Source organism: Rutilus rutilus (assembly GCF_951802725.1).
Source record: "Rutilus rutilus genome assembly, chromosome: 25".
Classification (NCBI taxonomy): Eukaryota; Metazoa; Chordata; class Actinopteri; order Cypriniformes; family Leuciscidae; genus Rutilus; species Rutilus rutilus.
In genome coordinates, this window is record NC_140229.1 from 4496814 (window position 1) to 4514441 (window position 17628).

The 17628-nt window shown below is 37.7% G+C and overlaps 2 protein-coding genes across 3 annotated transcripts in view; one reads left to right on the plus strand and one right to left on the minus strand.

The window, feature by feature from the left end:
• The window catches only part of sbno1 (strawberry notch homolog 1), a 19278-nt gene extending 8204 nt beyond the window's left edge, over positions 1-11074 (minus strand). The window contains exons 1-19 of one of the 2 annotated variants that reach the window (XM_084400136.1): positions 10716-11074; positions 9475-9591; positions 7574-7675; positions 6800-7127; positions 6281-6319; positions 6036-6136; positions 5826-5922; positions 5462-5622; positions 5167-5300; positions 4981-5071; positions 4735-4896; positions 4372-4507; positions 4162-4267; positions 3904-4057; positions 1369-1551; positions 1179-1276; positions 880-1025; positions 476-673; positions 58-234 (exon numbers count right to left, since the gene is read on the minus strand). In XM_084400136.1, coding sequence (XP_084256262.1) covers positions 58-234; positions 476-673; positions 880-1025; positions 1179-1276; positions 1369-1551; positions 3904-4057; positions 4162-4267; positions 4372-4507; positions 4735-4896; positions 4981-5071; positions 5167-5300; positions 5462-5622; positions 5826-5922; positions 6036-6136; positions 6281-6319; positions 6800-7127; positions 7574-7675; positions 9475-9588 — 2527 coding nt within the window. In that variant the 5' untranslated portion in view covers positions 9589-9591; positions 10716-11074. The remainder of the gene's footprint in view (positions 1-57; positions 235-475; positions 674-879; positions 1026-1178; positions 1277-1368; positions 1552-3903; positions 4058-4161; positions 4268-4371; positions 4508-4734; positions 4897-4980; positions 5072-5166; positions 5301-5461; positions 5623-5825; positions 5923-6035; positions 6137-6280; positions 6320-6799; positions 7128-7573; positions 7676-9474; positions 9592-10715) is intronic. The other variant, XM_084400137.1, reaches the window with a different exon arrangement.
• A 706-nt stretch (positions 11075-11780) lies between these two features.
• On the plus strand, positions 11781-17473 carry kmt5aa (lysine methyltransferase 5Aa). Its single transcript, XM_084400143.1, has 7 exons — positions 11781-12056; positions 13287-13443; positions 13554-13764; positions 14642-14729; positions 14823-14882; positions 14963-15153; positions 16638-17473. The coding sequence occupies exons 1-7, from the start codon at positions 12045-12047 to the stop codon at positions 16846-16848; spliced, it is 930 nt and encodes a 309-aa protein (XP_084256269.1). The 5' UTR covers positions 11781-12044; the 3' UTR covers positions 16849-17473.
• The last annotated feature ends 155 nt before the right edge of the window (positions 17474-17628 follow it).

Below are 17628 nucleotides of genomic sequence, written 5' to 3' on the forward strand. Positions count from 1 at the left end.
CTAACAACTTTCAGCTGCAATGGTCTAAACTTTGTGAAAAGCTCATAGGTCACTTACCTACAGCAACCGTGTTGTTTGAAGGTTTGATGGTGGGGGTTGTGAAAGTGGGTCTGGTTGTTCCAAGCCCGGAGGCTAACAAGGCACTTTGAATGGAGTCTGGATCAATGCTTTTTTTCTTCTTCTTGTTCCTCTTTTCTTTACTCTTTTTAGAGTCTTTCCTGATGAGCCACGGATCTAAGTTTCAAATAAACGGCAGCATTTGAATATTTATAATTATTTTGGTATCCACACTGAACTGAATTGAGCTGAATAATGACACTTTAGCATAATTGAATTCTGCAACATTAACACTATTTTCCTGTTTATTAAAGTGAAGCTGCTTTTTGATCTGTATTGTATAAAGCGCTATATAAATAAATGTGACTTGACAACAACATCTTCGGTGTGACATGCAAGAGCGTTTACAAATTCTCACCATCTTCCTCATCCTCACTGGAATCATCCTTAAAGGGGTTGAAGTCATCTTCATCCTCCTCCCCTGAGCTGACCGACTTGAAGCTGTCGTCGCTTTCTGCATCTTTGTCCGAATCGTCCGAGTTGCTCTCGTCTGAGCTGGAACCAGACAGACCACCAGATTTACGAGCCTTCTTCGCTTGCTTCTTTGTTTCTGGTCCTGCAAAAAATAAAACAAACAAAAAAACACTCCAATGGTCAGCTCAAACACATTACTACCTTAATTTTCAATTTGAGCAACCTAAAAGCCCAAGCGTGGTTTTGCTTCCTCTAACATTGAAATATGCTCAAGTTTCTGGGTAGAAACCATTGCTAAATATAACAGGGCATCTCTATTGTGGTTTCCGAGTGCATGTGAACTATTACCTTTCCGCTTTTTGCCTTTCTGCTCAGTGGTGGTTTCTGAAGGTGAAGGTTTTTTCTTCACACTCAAGTCGATGCCTAAAAGACTGAAGAGTTTTTGTCTGTCTGGTGCAGGAAAATGCTTCTCCACCAGGGACTGCAGGACACCCCTTTAAAAGGATCATGCATAGATATTTTTAGTTGAAAAAAACAATTCAAAATCACTTTGTCCATTTTTATCTGTTACAGAGGCAAGTCAATTATAAAGGAAATATTTCTCTTTAAAAAATAAATAATATCTGCAGAAAAATTATTACACTCACTTTGCAGTGGAGACAAAGTCATTGAGCTCGCCTCCTCCCTCCTCCAAGGCCTCAAGGGTTCGAGCTTCTCCAGTTGATTGAAGACCAATCACCACACACTACAGAGAATGTTAGAGGTCAGCACAACCAAAATCACTGAAATACTTTCTCTCTGAAAGCTCTTTTGTAATACTAGGACACCTAATCTAACCTTTCCATTTTTAACGTCCTCTCGGGCCAGCTGCACCACTCTTCGGACCTTAGAAGCAATGCACAGGTACTTGAAGAACCTCTGATGAGCTGACCAGAACTGACCCCACATGGACTTTTTCATCCGTTGTTCTGCATCCATTAGGTTGGCGGCTTGCTGGAACTTCTCTCTTGCGCTGACCCACTGCACATTTGCAAAATGAAGAGTTTATGATTATTTAAGGGTGTTTTCACACTTGGCAGGCTTGGTTTAATTAAAGTGAACTCTGGTGGGTTTGCTCTATAAATGCAGTTCATCTGAATAAGTGTGAACAAACCACTGATCTATACAGAGAACTGGATTGCTCATGGCGTCATACAAAGTGAAGCCACCGTGCCACCATAGTGGTAGTAAGCTCATGCGTTCTATTGAATTAATAGGAAATTATAGGATTTTACTGAGAAAACATTGCCAAACGAGACTCTGTTTTTATATCTGAAGTCTCCATGTACATTCTCACAACGCAAACGCCCTAAGCATGTAAATGGTCATTAAAGTCGGGAATTTCCCCTCCCCAGCAGATGTTCACTACAGTAGTGAATATCAGCTCGGCGGGCTGACGAGACACTTCAGCTTATGTGTTACAAATGTCAAAGTGCGCATTCTGAATACAGATGTATGCCTTGTAACCTGAAATCGACTTGTACTGTTGTGTTTATGCATTTATATTGTGTTGTAATATTGTTTCTATTCATACACTAGGCTACCTGTAAATGTTTCAATGATTTCGTTAACAGCATGAATTTCGACGCAGTTAATGATTTAAACGGTGGTTAAATTAATAATTCAACATCATATAGCCTACATAACACTTTACTCACGGAAACTGTAATTCTAGTAAAACGCCATAGAATCTGAGCTGTCTTTAAAAGTTGCTCAATCAGGAAATAAAATACACGCATCATTACTTATTCAGACAAATAACGCTGACTTTTTTATTTCTAAGATGATGCATGGAAAAGTTTGAATTTTAATACAATAGTGTAAGAGGCTTGTATTAATATTTGTTGTATTGGCTATTCGAATCAATTTTCTGCAGCTAAACACAGATATATGTTCATGTTTAATATATCCTCCATAATTACATACCTAAAGAGAAATATATTTTTGCGTTAGGTCGATTACCAGTGTCGGAAGTGTGCAATATACGACTTATCCTCTCCGAAAAGACCATAAACATTACAGATAACATCTGAAGTAACAATTAATTTACATACATACATGCATATATACATACTAGGGGTGTAACAGTGCGCGTATTCGTATTGAACCGTTCGGTACAAGGCTTTCGGTTCGGTGTTAGGTACGCATTTTCAAACCGAACGGTTATTTCAAATGTAAGCGCGTCGCGAGCGTGCTCATAATGTAAGAGACGATGGCGCGACCACAACATCAAATGGCAAACGCAATGTAAGCGGAACGAAACTGAGCTACTCTTGACGGACCGTTTATCAGTTTGGACCAAAGCAGCGCGAGCCGATCTTATACTACACAGCGCTAAGAGATCCAGTAAAGAAAGCATTTGAATTCGCCACTGAAGTAATAACATCGCTGCGAGATCTAGTGAGAAACATTCACATTTCTCCGTTATTAACGGATCAAACAACGCTGACGTGGAAACCAGGAAGAAACATTGTGCCATGAATGAACTATCCAGTGTCCACAGATCAGCAATATTCACCATGGATTTACTGAAGTAACACTAACTGTAACTTTGGAAGTTTGGCAGGAATAGTAGGCTAGGCTACAATTCTTTCAAGTAATGTTATGTCTGTTTTATTTCGACATTATGAATAACATTGCTGCCCTCAAATGTTAATCTGAACTAAAATAAACATTTGTTTATAAGTACAAAATATTACATTTCATTTTTTCCAAGGAGCTGTTTTGATTTATATGCTCCTAAGAAGAGTCAATTATAGCTCCATCATTGCTCAAAAAAAAAAAAAAAAAATCATACTTTATGATGTTAGTTTTAATAAAAAAAGAAAAGAAAAAAAAGAAAAGAAAAAAAAATCATGAACATTTATCTGGCATTTCTTTCTTTTTGCTGTATCGAAAACGTACCGAACCGTGACAAGTGTATCGTATTGAACCGAACCGTGAATTTTGTGAACCGTTACACCCCTAATACATACATATACATATATATATATATATATATATATATATATATATATATATATATATATATATATATATATATATATATATACACATATATATATATACATATATATATATATATATATATATAGTAAAAATAATCCTGTGAGATGGAGACGCTGCAAATCGGGTGATTTTAGGTTTAATAAATCAATGATGCCCTCTGTCGGTAGGGAATAGTAAGATGGCCGCTCAAACACTTCCAGAGGATTCACTGCCTGATGGCAGTTTAGAACGCAATAAGCAATCCAGTCATCATACAGACCACTGATCCGAACCCTGGTGTGCACCAAACAAGCGGACTGAGACCCCTGAAAAGGTTTTACCCACCAAGCGGACTGATTTGTTGTACATCTTGATGTAGCTCTGCGTCAAAGGAACTTCTTCAATTTTAAACGTCACGCCTGTGAAGCTCAGCTGTCGAGCGATGTACATTCCTCTCAGCTTCATATCCATAGCAACAATCTCCATGGCACCGACACCTCTAAAATAAACCAACCAAAATAGGGTTGCATTCAATATTGAGAGAATGCAGGCTGGTACCAGAAAGCAAGGTCATGAACACAAACTCTTTTCTGACAAACTCACCTTCTCTCAACAGCTTGGATAAAATTAGTAAATTCCTTAAATGGCGTTCCTTCTCCCCAGATCCCAAGGCGATTCATGTAGGCCATATTGCGGGGCTCGGATGCTCCTACACAAAATCATACAAAAGATATATACATTGTAAGCAGTGCATTTATTCCTGGTTTGCTTTGTTCCTACAAAAAATAAATAAATGTAAAAGCAGTCACATACCTGTAGCACTTGCGTACACAACCCGGGCTTTTGGCAGCTTGTTCTGTAGCTCTAAAACCGCCAACCCGGTCTTTGTGGGCTTGGATGACCCAATAGGGCAAACATTTTTGGCTTTGTGACACTCATCAAAGACGATCTGAGATGCTTAGTCAAGGGAATCAATCACCATAGTTACCAGAGACCCGAATACAAATCACACCATGTGAAGTGCTTCACTGCAGTTCAGTCAACATGCAATGAAACTCGCTTTTTCTGGTCTAGAGCATTGAATGTTTATCTAAGGTTGTAAGATTATGGCATTAAAGAATTACTACCAATTCGGTATCACAACAATCCCGCTTTCCTTGTGACGTGAAAGGATACAACACCATCAAAGTCATCTCCACACCAGTGCAGTAACTGTTTGAATCTCGTCTTGTACTTTCCTCCAGACTGGCTCTCTCCAATCAGGGAAGAGTATGTGGCAAAGATCACACCTTTTTTCACACTCCCATTGTGTTTCGATGAGATCTTTCCGTATTTGAACTGAAAGAGAGACGTGGGGAAACAATGTACAACTGGAAATACACAAAACATCTCATATGTTGGGCTAAGAAGCACTTTACGTACCTTGTTGAGCGAATGGACCTGAATGTTCTTTGCTCCGATGTCTCTCAAGTCCCTCTCTGCATCATATTTCAAGTCATTTGAGACACTAAACCTGCACAGACCAGTGGTGAAAAAAAACAGCATGAATAATGGTACAATTACACACCACAAAAAGCAGCTTGAAGGGGGAAGAAAACAAGTGATTACCAGAGGGACCTTTTCCTGCCAAGAAGATAATTTTCATATATGATTCCAGCAATGGTTCTACCCTTTCCAACACCGGCTCCATCTCCAATCAAGTAGGCTGCTCGGTCTCCATTTGGTAGGAATGTCTCATGTTGCTGTACGAAAAGACACGATTTAGAGACAGATCTGAATTACTGCAGTAAACTATTTGAGAGAGTGTGACATTGTGATTTGACCTGGATAAATGAACTAATCTGCTTCCTAAAAGCTACTAGGCCTTCATTTTAAAGGTTAAAATATGTAAAAAGACCCAAACCTGAGCAGCATATGTGATGGCCTCTAACTGGAGGGCAGATAACCAGCCTCTATCAATGGTCTCCTCTGTAATGGAAAGTCTGTACCACACATCTGGCGGGTTGACACTGGACAGAGAGCTGGTCTCCACCACAGGATCAGGGTGCCGCAGTCCAATTCTCACTGAGAGAGGAGATGCGAGACTAGCGTTACAAACTTGCCATAAACGCAGTGGAAAAACAATGGATCTGTTGGCACTAATAATAATAATAATAATCCAACATTCTTAAAAGGGAAAGTGCGCATTTAATGACTGAATTAATGCTAAGAAATAACTGGCTATTTACAATCTATACATTAAGCACCCTGATCACAATTATACACACGTTTCATTGGCATGTATTCGGCGTATGTCTCCGCATGACCAAGCTCCTCCTCTTCCTCTTCTTCCGGTTCATCTTCCTCCTTCATTCCTGGCAATTTCTACATTCAAGTAAATCAATTATTATTTTTTTAAATCCCAAAACATTAAACGTACAGATAAAGTCATTAGTGCATGGCTCATCAACATTCTTATCCCATCACTAAAAACTTACATTAACAGGTGAGAAGCTCCGCATTTTCATGTCATCGTTGACCCAGATTCTTGCCACATCTTTGCTGGACACTTCTTTTTTCAAGCCATTGTTTAATTCCGCTGAAGAAAAGATAAGACAAAAAATTAGAGACACAAATATTAACACAGCCACAGCAGTTTGTCAGAACTGATACGGCCCCACCACAACATGAAAGCACCTGTGAAAACAGAATCAGTGCACTGCAGTTAAAACCCTACCCATACCTGATCTGTTCATCATCTTTGTGGAGACCAGAATAATTTCTGAAAGGAAGAGCATTGCCATTAAGAAAAACACAGCATGATTGCATCCACACGGTCTCTCTAGATGAGCTTAGGTCAATGCTCAAAACTCTCAAGTCCGCCATTAATGTTTTGGATTAAAAAAAACGTATTAAATTAACAATTAGTCACCCGATTTGAAGCACTAAGAAGAGCCGTAACAACCATCTTTAGCAGCAACGTGTGTGTGGCCTATATTTAAAACGTTTTCTTAAAACAAAATGGACCTTAAAAACATGTCCCCTCTTTCCTAAGTGCATCTAAACAGCTTTAACGCCTTCAAAAGTGATTCGAGCTCATGTTGGTTTCTTGTTTTGACAGCTGGAGGCAGCACTTGAAAACTGGCATTCTGCGTTAGATCTAGAAAGTGCCACAAAGCCGACAGCTGCAACGACAGACCCTTACAAGCAAAAAAAAAACATCTATGATCGCTCGAGGTCCAGCATGTCTGCCAGCACTCACTTGTGCCTGTGGCTGTTGCCGTAGCAACGGGCTGCGCTATGTCAGGTGGGGGCTTCAACTTCATAAGCTCTCCAAGGCTGCTTGTCTTCAGGCTGCTGGTTCTCAGGAGGTCCTTCAGTCTGATCTGGTCATTATTCTGTGCGCCCACAGTTGAAGATGATAAAGACCTCTGTTGTGCTGTCGTACTTGTGTGTACCACCTTGGTTACTGTGATGGTCTGCCTGGAGCCGGTCCCGGCTGATGGTTTGGTGACTACAATGGTACCCAGCGATGGCAACTGATTCAGTTGATTTAAAACGAAGGTAGTAGTTGAGGGCTGGGGCTTCTCCTGCAAAGACACAGAATATGATCAATGCAGCTTACAATCAAATATTAAAACGTGTAACACACCCAGAAGCCTCAGACAGACCGCGCACAGTTTGCTCACTCACAGTCTGCATTATATTTCACAGAAAAACTGCAAGAAATTGCTAGTTCCAATCTGATTGGGTAGCTTGATGCAGAAATGCTTCCAGAAATGCACTTAAGTGCAAGTTAAGGATCAGAACTGGACTTAGAGAGTTATAATCTGTGAAATAATCTGTATATCGGGAATAATTTAATACAGATACACCTGCTCCTAAACGGCACCTAAGAACAAAAACTCTGGTTGGTTGCCTAATAACATACCTGTCTTTTTCCCTAAGTGGGAAGTTCTTGGACAGAATAAGCTGGACCAGACTTTACGACGTTAGTCAAAAGTCTATAAATAGTGACGCTATGTGCAACACTTACCCTGATTGTGACTGTAGGAGTAGGTGGAACTGCAGGTTCAATCCTGACAATTCCAGAACTTTCATTACTAAGACCGATGTCAAGTGCATTTAACGAGACTGACTGAAAAGGAAAGGGAAAAGAACAACTCACGTCAATCATCAAATGTGCTACTTTGAGAAAGATTGCTTTTAGATTCAACTCTGTTTTGAGTAGGGCTGGGTTAACAATATCGATTACTCTTTTAATCAGTCCTCATTTTGATAAATTCAAAGATCAGACTTTGTCTGCGCTGTTTTCAGTTGATGCGTGAACAATACTTCACTAAACATTATTTGTAGCATGAATCCCATCCAATAATCGCAATCAACGCTGTGCTTTATTTTAACTATAAATATCACTTTAGTGTTGAGTGACAGAACGCTGTTGCCGCCTCAGTTCAAGCAGCATGTGAACTGATCATCTCTTCCTTTACTACTAGTTATAGCACAAAATAAACATGAATGAACATCAGAAAATATGTTGACAGAAACCATACAACTTATTGAAAATGTATCATATAATCACTTAATCAGTGTTTCAAGGGGGGGCAGTTTTTAAGCAGTGTTTTAAGAGGACAGTTGTGGCCTAATGGTTAGAGAGTCAGACTGCTAACCCGAAGGTCACAGCCTTATGTTTGTATTTGTATCCAACGGTTTTTATTCGAGTGTTCAATATTATATCCAAAAATAAACAGCAAATCAATTTAATAAGTTGGACTCTATTGTTATTTTAGAATTCAATATAAGTAATGGACCAATTAACAGGGTTCTCTTGATAGCTCACAGCTTTTTTCCTGTACTGTACCATAGCCAAATAAATCGTTATCATAATCAAGGCTCGACATTAAGCCTCGTCATGTGCTTGTCCTTTGAACAAGTAGATCGTCATTCACTTGACCAAGTAAAAAAGTTGCTTGTCCGGGAAAAAAAAACTGGATTTTTTTTAATGGTGTAAATATAATTTATTCTGAAGCAATATTCTTATCAGTGTTCTATCAGCTTTGACATATTTAAATTTATAAAGGGCATTTCCCCCTAATCTTATTAAGTGCATGTTTTATCTTTCACTTTAAATTCTTAAATTTGATCAATAAATTAAATTAGAATAATATAATATAGGGCTGTTACCAATCAAATGAAATAATTTACACTGAAAAATTAAAACCGCATTAAATAATATTATGAGATTGTCTTAAATATTTATTTAATATACAAATCAGAAATGTTGGAAAGAATGATACTTTTAAACATGAAACTGTCACTGAGTCATTCTGTTCAAAAGGCCAATTTCTTCAAGAATGAGGCAGTTGTTTATGAATGAGTCATTGAATCTTTGACTCAACCGATTCGTTTTAAACACCAAATCATTCATTAATGAGACATGGCTGGGTGATGCTGTGAGATGTGCTATATTTCTGCTGTGATCTTTGTTTGGATATTTTCACTGCTAAACAGTCCACATTCCATCTAAAATGTAAGTGACATTAATTATCTACTTGTTTATTTAACTGTTGTATGAAATCAGTGTCACTATCAATCGTGATGGTATTCAGGAAAACAGCACTCTTGGTCGTGTGATGCTTAACTGTGACGTATGTTATAAATATAAAAACTAGATGTAATAAAATCTGAATCATTTGAGCTTTTTGGTGATTCCTTTGTTATTTACGTTTTAATCACAAATTTCTCTTTCACTTGCCCCTTCAAAAAAATCCACTTGTCCAGGAGAAGCCTTACTGTTGAGCCCTGATAATCAAAACGATTTGTAAAATCTGTCTTAATACAGAGCCCTACTTTTGAGTTAAGAAAAAAAAAGTAACTACAACTAGACTGCATGAAAATATATTGTATATCATGTTGCATGTAAGCGTTTTAAATTACCTGTTGTGAGGCAGGGAGTGGAAATGTGTCCTGAGGATCAACATCAAACAGATCATTAGGGCAGATTCCACTTTCACTTAGAGCAGCAAGAAGCAAATCTTGTCCAGGATCCATTGTCTAAAAGAGAGAAAGAAAGAGAAAACATTATATTAAAGATTACAATGAGAATCTGCTTTGCAAAACATCCTACTTAATCTAACATCAAACATAAATCGATGTCGTCTTAAACTACACAGATATTTAATAAAGACAATGACATAGACCCAACGTAAAGATCACATCTTTCCCATTTACCAAGATAAATAAAGAATATATTTGGATTGTTTTTAATGTTAGACGACTCCGACTGAAAACCACATATTATATAAATCTAAACAACCCTAATTAGTCAAGAATTGCATTCATAAGGGCAAAAACATTCTAAACTAATGCTGCTAACGGCTCACCACAACATCCAGCTTCACACGTGTTTGCCTAAACTGATCCAACTAACGTTAGACTTCCTGGTCTGACGTTGCTGCTGGATGTTAATGTCAACCAGCTTACACATTCAGAAACCAGACTAGAAACAAAAGAAAACTCTAACGATCTCTGAAATGATCCAAACATTGAAATTACACAATAACAATAACCTGTCGTAGAATTTAACGTTTGTAATACACACGATTAGACAACCGGTGCACTAAACGTGCTGTTCTTTGGTCCTAAATATTCAGCGGAGGAGTCTAAATGCTTCCCCAACAAACATATCGTGGGTTAAATCATACTAAATACGATTAAAACACCAAAAAAAGTCTCATTCGTCAAAAATATAATGCTGCATGTGGTGTAACAGCTCCTCAAGACTTGCTTAGGGTACCGTGGTTGCTAGCTAATTTCCTCTCACGAACCGTTTAATCAACTTTAAATAGCAGAAAAGGAGCTAAAACGTTCTTTAAATAGGCTATAACCGGGTTTCACCAAATCCAAAAGAACCTGACAAGCAGAACACGTGGCAAAAAATGACATTTGAACGAATAATTCCTGTCAGTGACTTTGTCAAAAGTGCGCTAACGGCTCGCCTCAGGTTAGCAGCCTAGCGCGTGAACCAGTCGCGAGACTCCCTCAGCTTTCACGCGAAACACAATAAAACTCAATATTCCTTTGCACAGCGGCCCTAAACCGACCGAAAATGTGATTATAAGGGAAAACAGAGCAAACCCGCTGTCTGACAGCGTATGTCCAAAAAGTCAAACACGTACTCCACTCGGTTTCTATGGATCCCAAACGTCGCGGCGGTGTGAAGGATGTCGCCGCTGCTTGCGCTGCTTGTTTTCTAACCGTCGGGCGCCATCTTTACCCGAGGCGCGTGCTGGTCACGTGACGCTGCAGCCCACAAAACAGACGATTTTGTGTCCAGAAATGTTCCCCACGCGCCGCGTATAACGCGTTTCCGTGCATCGATCGAGAGCCGACCCAAGACCATCTTTCATAAAGCCCCGGAGCCCGTCCATATGAATCGAGATTTTCAATTATATTTTTAAATCAAAAGTAGTCGGAGAAAGGAGAGCGCCGAAGCCATGTCACGTGACCACCCCCTTACTCATATTCAGGAAGTGACGCTGTGAAAAATAATTTCCTCCAATGACACGTCAAAATGACATTGCTGAAGCCATACTGGTAAGGTCAAAGGCAGAGCCTGACCTACGCTGTTTGACAAAGGTTGAAAACACCCAATATATCTGATGAAAAGTGTTTTAAGTATATGAATTATTTCAGTCAAATAAATCCACAAAATGAGAACATCTTTAAATAAATCGTTGTATGTTGTATTCTGCAAAACTGTCCTTAAAGCACCCTAAACTTGCAACAACAATAAAAAGTCAATTATTTAAATCATCTTTGTACACTATTAAATATGTACGCGTTATATGGACATAATACACTCACTTTGGGATGTTTTGCAATGTGTTTACTATGTAGATCGATCGATCGATAGATAGATAGATAGATATATAGATAGATAGATAGATAGATAGATAGATAGTATATTATATATTGGTATGATAAATATATATATTTTTAAACAGATAGATAGATTTATGAAATACTATATATATATATATATATATATTTTTTTTTTAAACATACAAATGTAGTATCATGCAGTGATTAATAATTCACGATAATACTAAATCAGCCTAAATAATTGTTTTATTTTTATGAACATATTTTATATAGATAAGAAATTGTAGAGCGATCCGCCTAACAGCTCCATCTTCCGGGCAATTTGAACTCCACTTCCAAACATTATTGGTTATTTAAATGCTCACATGGTTTCCTCCCGTGAATGAGATAAAAGTGCAAACATGGCGGCGTGAAACTGTACAAACTAGCTCGGATGGAGGAGCATTAATTAAAACAGCTCGAAAGTTTCTAGTTTTTTTTTTTTTTTCTTCGTAAACACGGAGCTGTTTTTGAATGTCCTCGTTCCTCGCCGTTTAGAAGGACAGAAGTGTAGAGGAGAAAACACTGGACCGGACCGGACCATCGCTTCACAACAACAGGGCTCGAAGAGAAAGTGGACCGAGATGATGAACGGGGTAGGTTTACACGGCTTCTTTATCATCTTATTTGACGCGATCTCGAGCGTTTAACGGCAGAATGATAACAGACTGTGTTCTGATGATTCTACTATCTTCAACTCTCCATCCCCGAAACACACGAACTCCATTGACTGATTCTGGTTCCTGTTTGATAAGTTGTATAAATGGATGTGGCATCGTGTGTGTGGTCAATGGGATGTACGATACGTGTGTTAGTACAGTTGATCACGATATTTAAAGCAGGTAAAAGAACAATAGCGCTGCGGCGTGGAGTGTTATAACATTGTGAAACGCGCGAGCGCAGCTGTTACAGGCCCAGTGTGGGCGTGTTCATCGACGATCAATAACATCACAATTAATGATCGATTTAAATCTGATATTTTAAAAATCTTTTTGGTTAGTCCCTTCCTGATGAATATACTATATATATTATTGTATATATAAATATTATTACTACAACAAGTATAACTAGTATTCTAATTATAATTAGTATATTTTACACAATAACTACTATTAGGCCTACATTTATTATTATTACCACAAGTAGTTCTAATTATAATTGACGACTAGTATATTTTACACAATAAGTACTATACAAATTTGTATTATTATCATTAGCATACATCATTCTAATTCTAATTTATTCGTATATATAATTATATATATATATATATATATATATATATACTTATATATAATAAAATAATTAATTATTTTCCACACATACTATTACATAATAATATTAATAATGATACTAATATAATTCTAATGTATGAGTGATTAGTATATTTTACACAACACGTACTATTAAATGTTTTATTATTATTAGTTCAAGTTCAAGTTTATTGTCATATGCATATTCGTACGGAGTACCACAGCAATGTTCTGGTAATATTATTACCAGAAGTAGTTCTAATTATAATTAGTATAATTTACACAATAAGTACTATTACATAATAATAATAATAATAATAATAATAATACCATAAGTAATTCTAATTCATGATTGATTAGTATATTTAACACAATATGTTATATTACATTACACTATTACTATTATTTCTGCACCCAATGTGTCCTATCATGTGTACCTGATTGCTTAACTGTATATTACTATATTTTTTGGTTTTAAATTATAGCTGGAATGACAAAAAAGCCAAAAAGCGAAATTTCCACTGCACAGAGAACTCAGTCGGCGACTGCTTTCTAAAACGCGCTGTTTTGCAGGACGTCATATGCAACGGACACTCGCCATTTCACCGTCTCCTGAAGCACAGCAGCTCCAAATCACCTCATCATGAAGCCATCGCCGTCAAACTCATCCAGGACGGCAAAACTTCCCGGTTATTCTGCACGCAGAGTGAGCCGCAGAAGCATGGAGATTGTAAGGACGAACAAAATGCATTATCTGTCTGTCTTGACATTGGTGATGTTCACTGCATTAATGTGTCACATTTATATTTGTCGCAAGTCATTCATTTCTGTGAATTGTAGCCAGGAGAGGCGGTACTGTAAATGGTGAGTTCACGCTCCCAAAAATGGCTGTGAATGAAGAGCTGAAGCACTCGGTGCACAGAGGAGAGGAGCAGACGCGTCAACTGCACTGCACGGCGTCATACATCCACGCCAGCAGTGACATCACTTCCTCCAATCAGAGGAAACGACCCCCTCGCAAACTTAGAGTAAAGAAATCCACAAAGAGACTGTAAGTCAATGGTGAAGTTGATTCGCAGATGTTAAAGGGAGAGTTCATCCAAAAGAAAAAATTCTGCCTTGTATGAGTTTCTTTGAGAAGATATTTTGAAGAATGTCGGTAACCAAACATTTTCTGGACCTCAGTGACTTCCATGGTATTTCTTTTCCATACTATGGAAGTCAATGGGGTCCATGTTTGATTACCAACATTCTTCAAAATATCTTCTTTTGTGTTCAACAGAAGAAAGAAACTCATACAGGTTTGGAAAGACTTGAGGATGAGTAAATGATGACAGAATTAAACATTTTTGGTGAACTATCCCTTTAAGATTAAAATTTTTAGACCGTTGTTTTAACATTTTTGCACAAATATTGAAGAAATTAGTTTTTGTTCAGCCAATAGTCCAGTTTTTTTATTTATAGAATTATTGTAAATTGTTACTGCTGAAGGAAGGAAATTATTGTTAACCCTCTTTATTTATATTGAAAAAATATATATAAATAGAAACATTAACTGAAATTTACTTTTATTTCAGCTAGTTTTTAAGGCACACTAAGTTTAGTTTTTAAGTTGACTAAAGTAACTAAAACGTAATAAACTTTATATACACATTTAAAAAAAAACGTTAAAATTAAAATCTAATTCAAAATATGATCAAAACCTATAACAGTATATTGATTATACTATAATAATATAATAATTATTTGTATTATTCTTATATATTCTATTTTTTTGGACAAAAGCGTCTGCTAAATGACTTTTGGACAAAAGCGTCTGTTAAATGACTAAATGTATTTTTTTTTATTGTTAATGATCTATCAGTACACATTATTGTACAGAAAATAAAATGACATTCTTGGATTATGAATCAATGTTTGTTTTGCAGTGCTGACACCAAGATCCCTCAATGCCGAAAGGTTACAGATTATTATCCCATCAGAAGAAGCTGCAGAAAAAGCAAAAGCGAACTGAAGGTAGTGCACAGATTTCATGTTTCTCATGCGTTCCATCAGCCAAAGCTATAATATTGATGCGTGTGTGTGTGTGTGCCTGTTTTCCGTCAACAGTGTGAAGAGAAGAGGCACATAGACATGCTGATCACAAACGGGATTGAGAATGGAATGATGGTAATCTTTGACAGTGAATTGAGTTGAATGTTGAAGTCTGCTGGACGGGCACAAACGTACCTTCATGTCGGTCTTGACAGGTCAGGTACATTGAAGGAAAGGGCAGGGGAGTTTTTGCCACACAGATGTTCCAGAAAGGGCAGTATGTAGTGGAGTACCATGGAGATCTGCTCCAGATAACAGACGCCAAAAAAAGGGAGGCTTTATATGCACAAGATCCATCCACTGGCTGCTACATGTATTACTTCCAGTATCTCAGCAAAACATATTGGTAGGTTCAAGCACTACACCCACTTTCCTCTCGTTTTTCTTGGTTTTGTTTGAATGAAATTGAAGCAAACTGTCTTAAAGTCAACATTAAAACACTTTGCAATGCATGTTCACTTCTGTAGAAGAAAGTAAATGGCGTTGATTGTGATTTGATTTCATGCTGACCAGTGAAACCAGAAACGTTTTAAGTCAAGCCAAGTCAAATTTATTTATCCTCCTTTTTCCTTTTTAGTTTCCTTTTAATGTTCGATAAGTTGAAGGGTGAGTAGAATAATGTATTTAAAAAAAGTAAAAGATTTCGCAAAGCGTCATGGGGTGTAGAAAAAAGGAGGATAGCGCTGTCTAAAAAGGCCCTGTTTACAGCTGGTATTAAGATGTTTTGGTCGATCGGATCACCAGTGGACGACTCTAAATACAGGAGTAAACGGGGTCTAAAACGCTTTAAGCTTGTCCACTTTCTGCCACTTCCAGAGGGAGTGGAAAACACATTAGGCCGGATTGCTTTCGTAGTGTAAACGCTCATGTGGTCGAATGTGTTCAAACAGCCACTAAAGACCGTCTACTGACCGAATGAGTGAACATTATGGGTTCGCCGCGGCTTTCTGAAAGTGCATTTACCCGCCCATAGACGCTCCTCACGAAGATATCACGACACAAGTGGTTGAAAGTGGACGGATTAAAACACCAGGAATGTGAACTCGTCTACTTGTGATCCGAATAACCAAAACGCATCTTAATACCAGTTGTAAACAGGGCCTAAAAGACACTGAATATCCAGTAATATTAGCGATTTGACCGCACTGACACGATTGGATGAGAAAAAAAAACCTTGAACTGAAATAAACTGAATAATGTCGTCTTCTTTATAGCTGAATACATTTTTTCACTTTCTCTTATTGAACTGAACTGAATCAACATTGAACCGACTCGAACCATTTTCAGTAGAGCTGCTTATAGCTGAATTTAACTTTTCATAATGAATGACCTTTACAGTTATTGAGCTGAATAATGTCTTGCTAAAGCTGCTTTACAGCAGAATTGGTCTCACGTTTGACGTTTGCATCATTGATTTCGTCACTTAAACCATTTCCATTGTATCAAGCGCGATAAAACCAGTGACTTGGCCTTTCACAATACACATTGTTTCAAAGAAGCAGATTAGAGCTGGGCGATAATATAGTCTCCATTCGGACAGACTGACTTTATATGAAGAGTTCAAGTGCCATCTGAAATTTTCTTCTAGAACGATCATTTTTATCAAGCTCGTATATTTAAGTTCAGTAATTTCACTTAAATGGCAATGAAAATGACCTATTAATTGTCATTTAAGTGAAATTACTGAACTTAAATATACGAGCTTGATAAAAATGATCATTCTAGAAGCAAATTACAGATGGCACTTAGAGGCTTTTGCATCTGAACTCTTCATATAGAGATGGGCCACTATAAGCGCTGTCTAAAACTTGTGCTTTTGTTCCCCGACAGCGTGGACGCTACGAAAGAGTCCGATCGATTGGGAAGGCTCATCAACCACAGTAAAACCGGCAACTGTCAAACCAAACTCCATGACATTAATGGAATACCTCATCTTATCCTCGTGGCCTCCAGAGACATCCAGGAAGGAGAAGAACTCCTTTACGACTACGGCGACCGCAGTAAAGCTTCGATAGAAGCTCACCCGTGGCTAAAGCAGTAATGTACTGAGAGGAGGGCAAAACACCTTGTTTCTTAACTAGACAGTTTTTAATGTAATTATTGCCTTAGTAAACAGAGAATGTTTTGGGCTAGTAAGTGTATGGGTATGTTACACAGTGACAGTAAACACGTTAGATTGCGGTACATATTCAACGTGTCCTACTTTTAAGATATTTATCCTGCTCTATGACATGCTAGTTTCGGCACATTTCTTTTTGTATATTTTATATATTGGTAGATCAGTGCTTCCAAAGCATGCAGTTATAGTCCAACTTTCTGCATTTTTATAAAGTTTTCTTAATCTAATCTAATGTAAGGTAGTTAGAGGCTTAGCAATAATTATTTATAATGCCCAAACGTTTATGTTTGAAGCAGAAAGCCTGTGATGCTAAAAGGAGCGGCGTTTTAAAAGGTTCAGAAAACTGGAATGTGAAACCAAACTTTGATATCATTTGAAATGTTACCGTTGTACAATGCCGGGTGTGTCGTGATTAAACCTGAACAAAAGCTGTACCTGTTACACAAGCCGAGTGTTGATGACCAAAAGCTCCGATGGCCGGGGAGTGTTCAAATCAATCTGTATGAGATGGTCGATGCATTGTTTAAATAAATGATTTTATGCAACACTAGGCCTCTGTTGTCGTATATACAGTGGTGTCCAAAATGCAATGTGTTTTCATTTTTTTTTTATGTATATTACAGATTGCATCAGCATAACAATTTTAGTGTTCAGTTAAATTATTCCCCATGACAGCAGCGCTCAAGCTGATGATCAATTAGC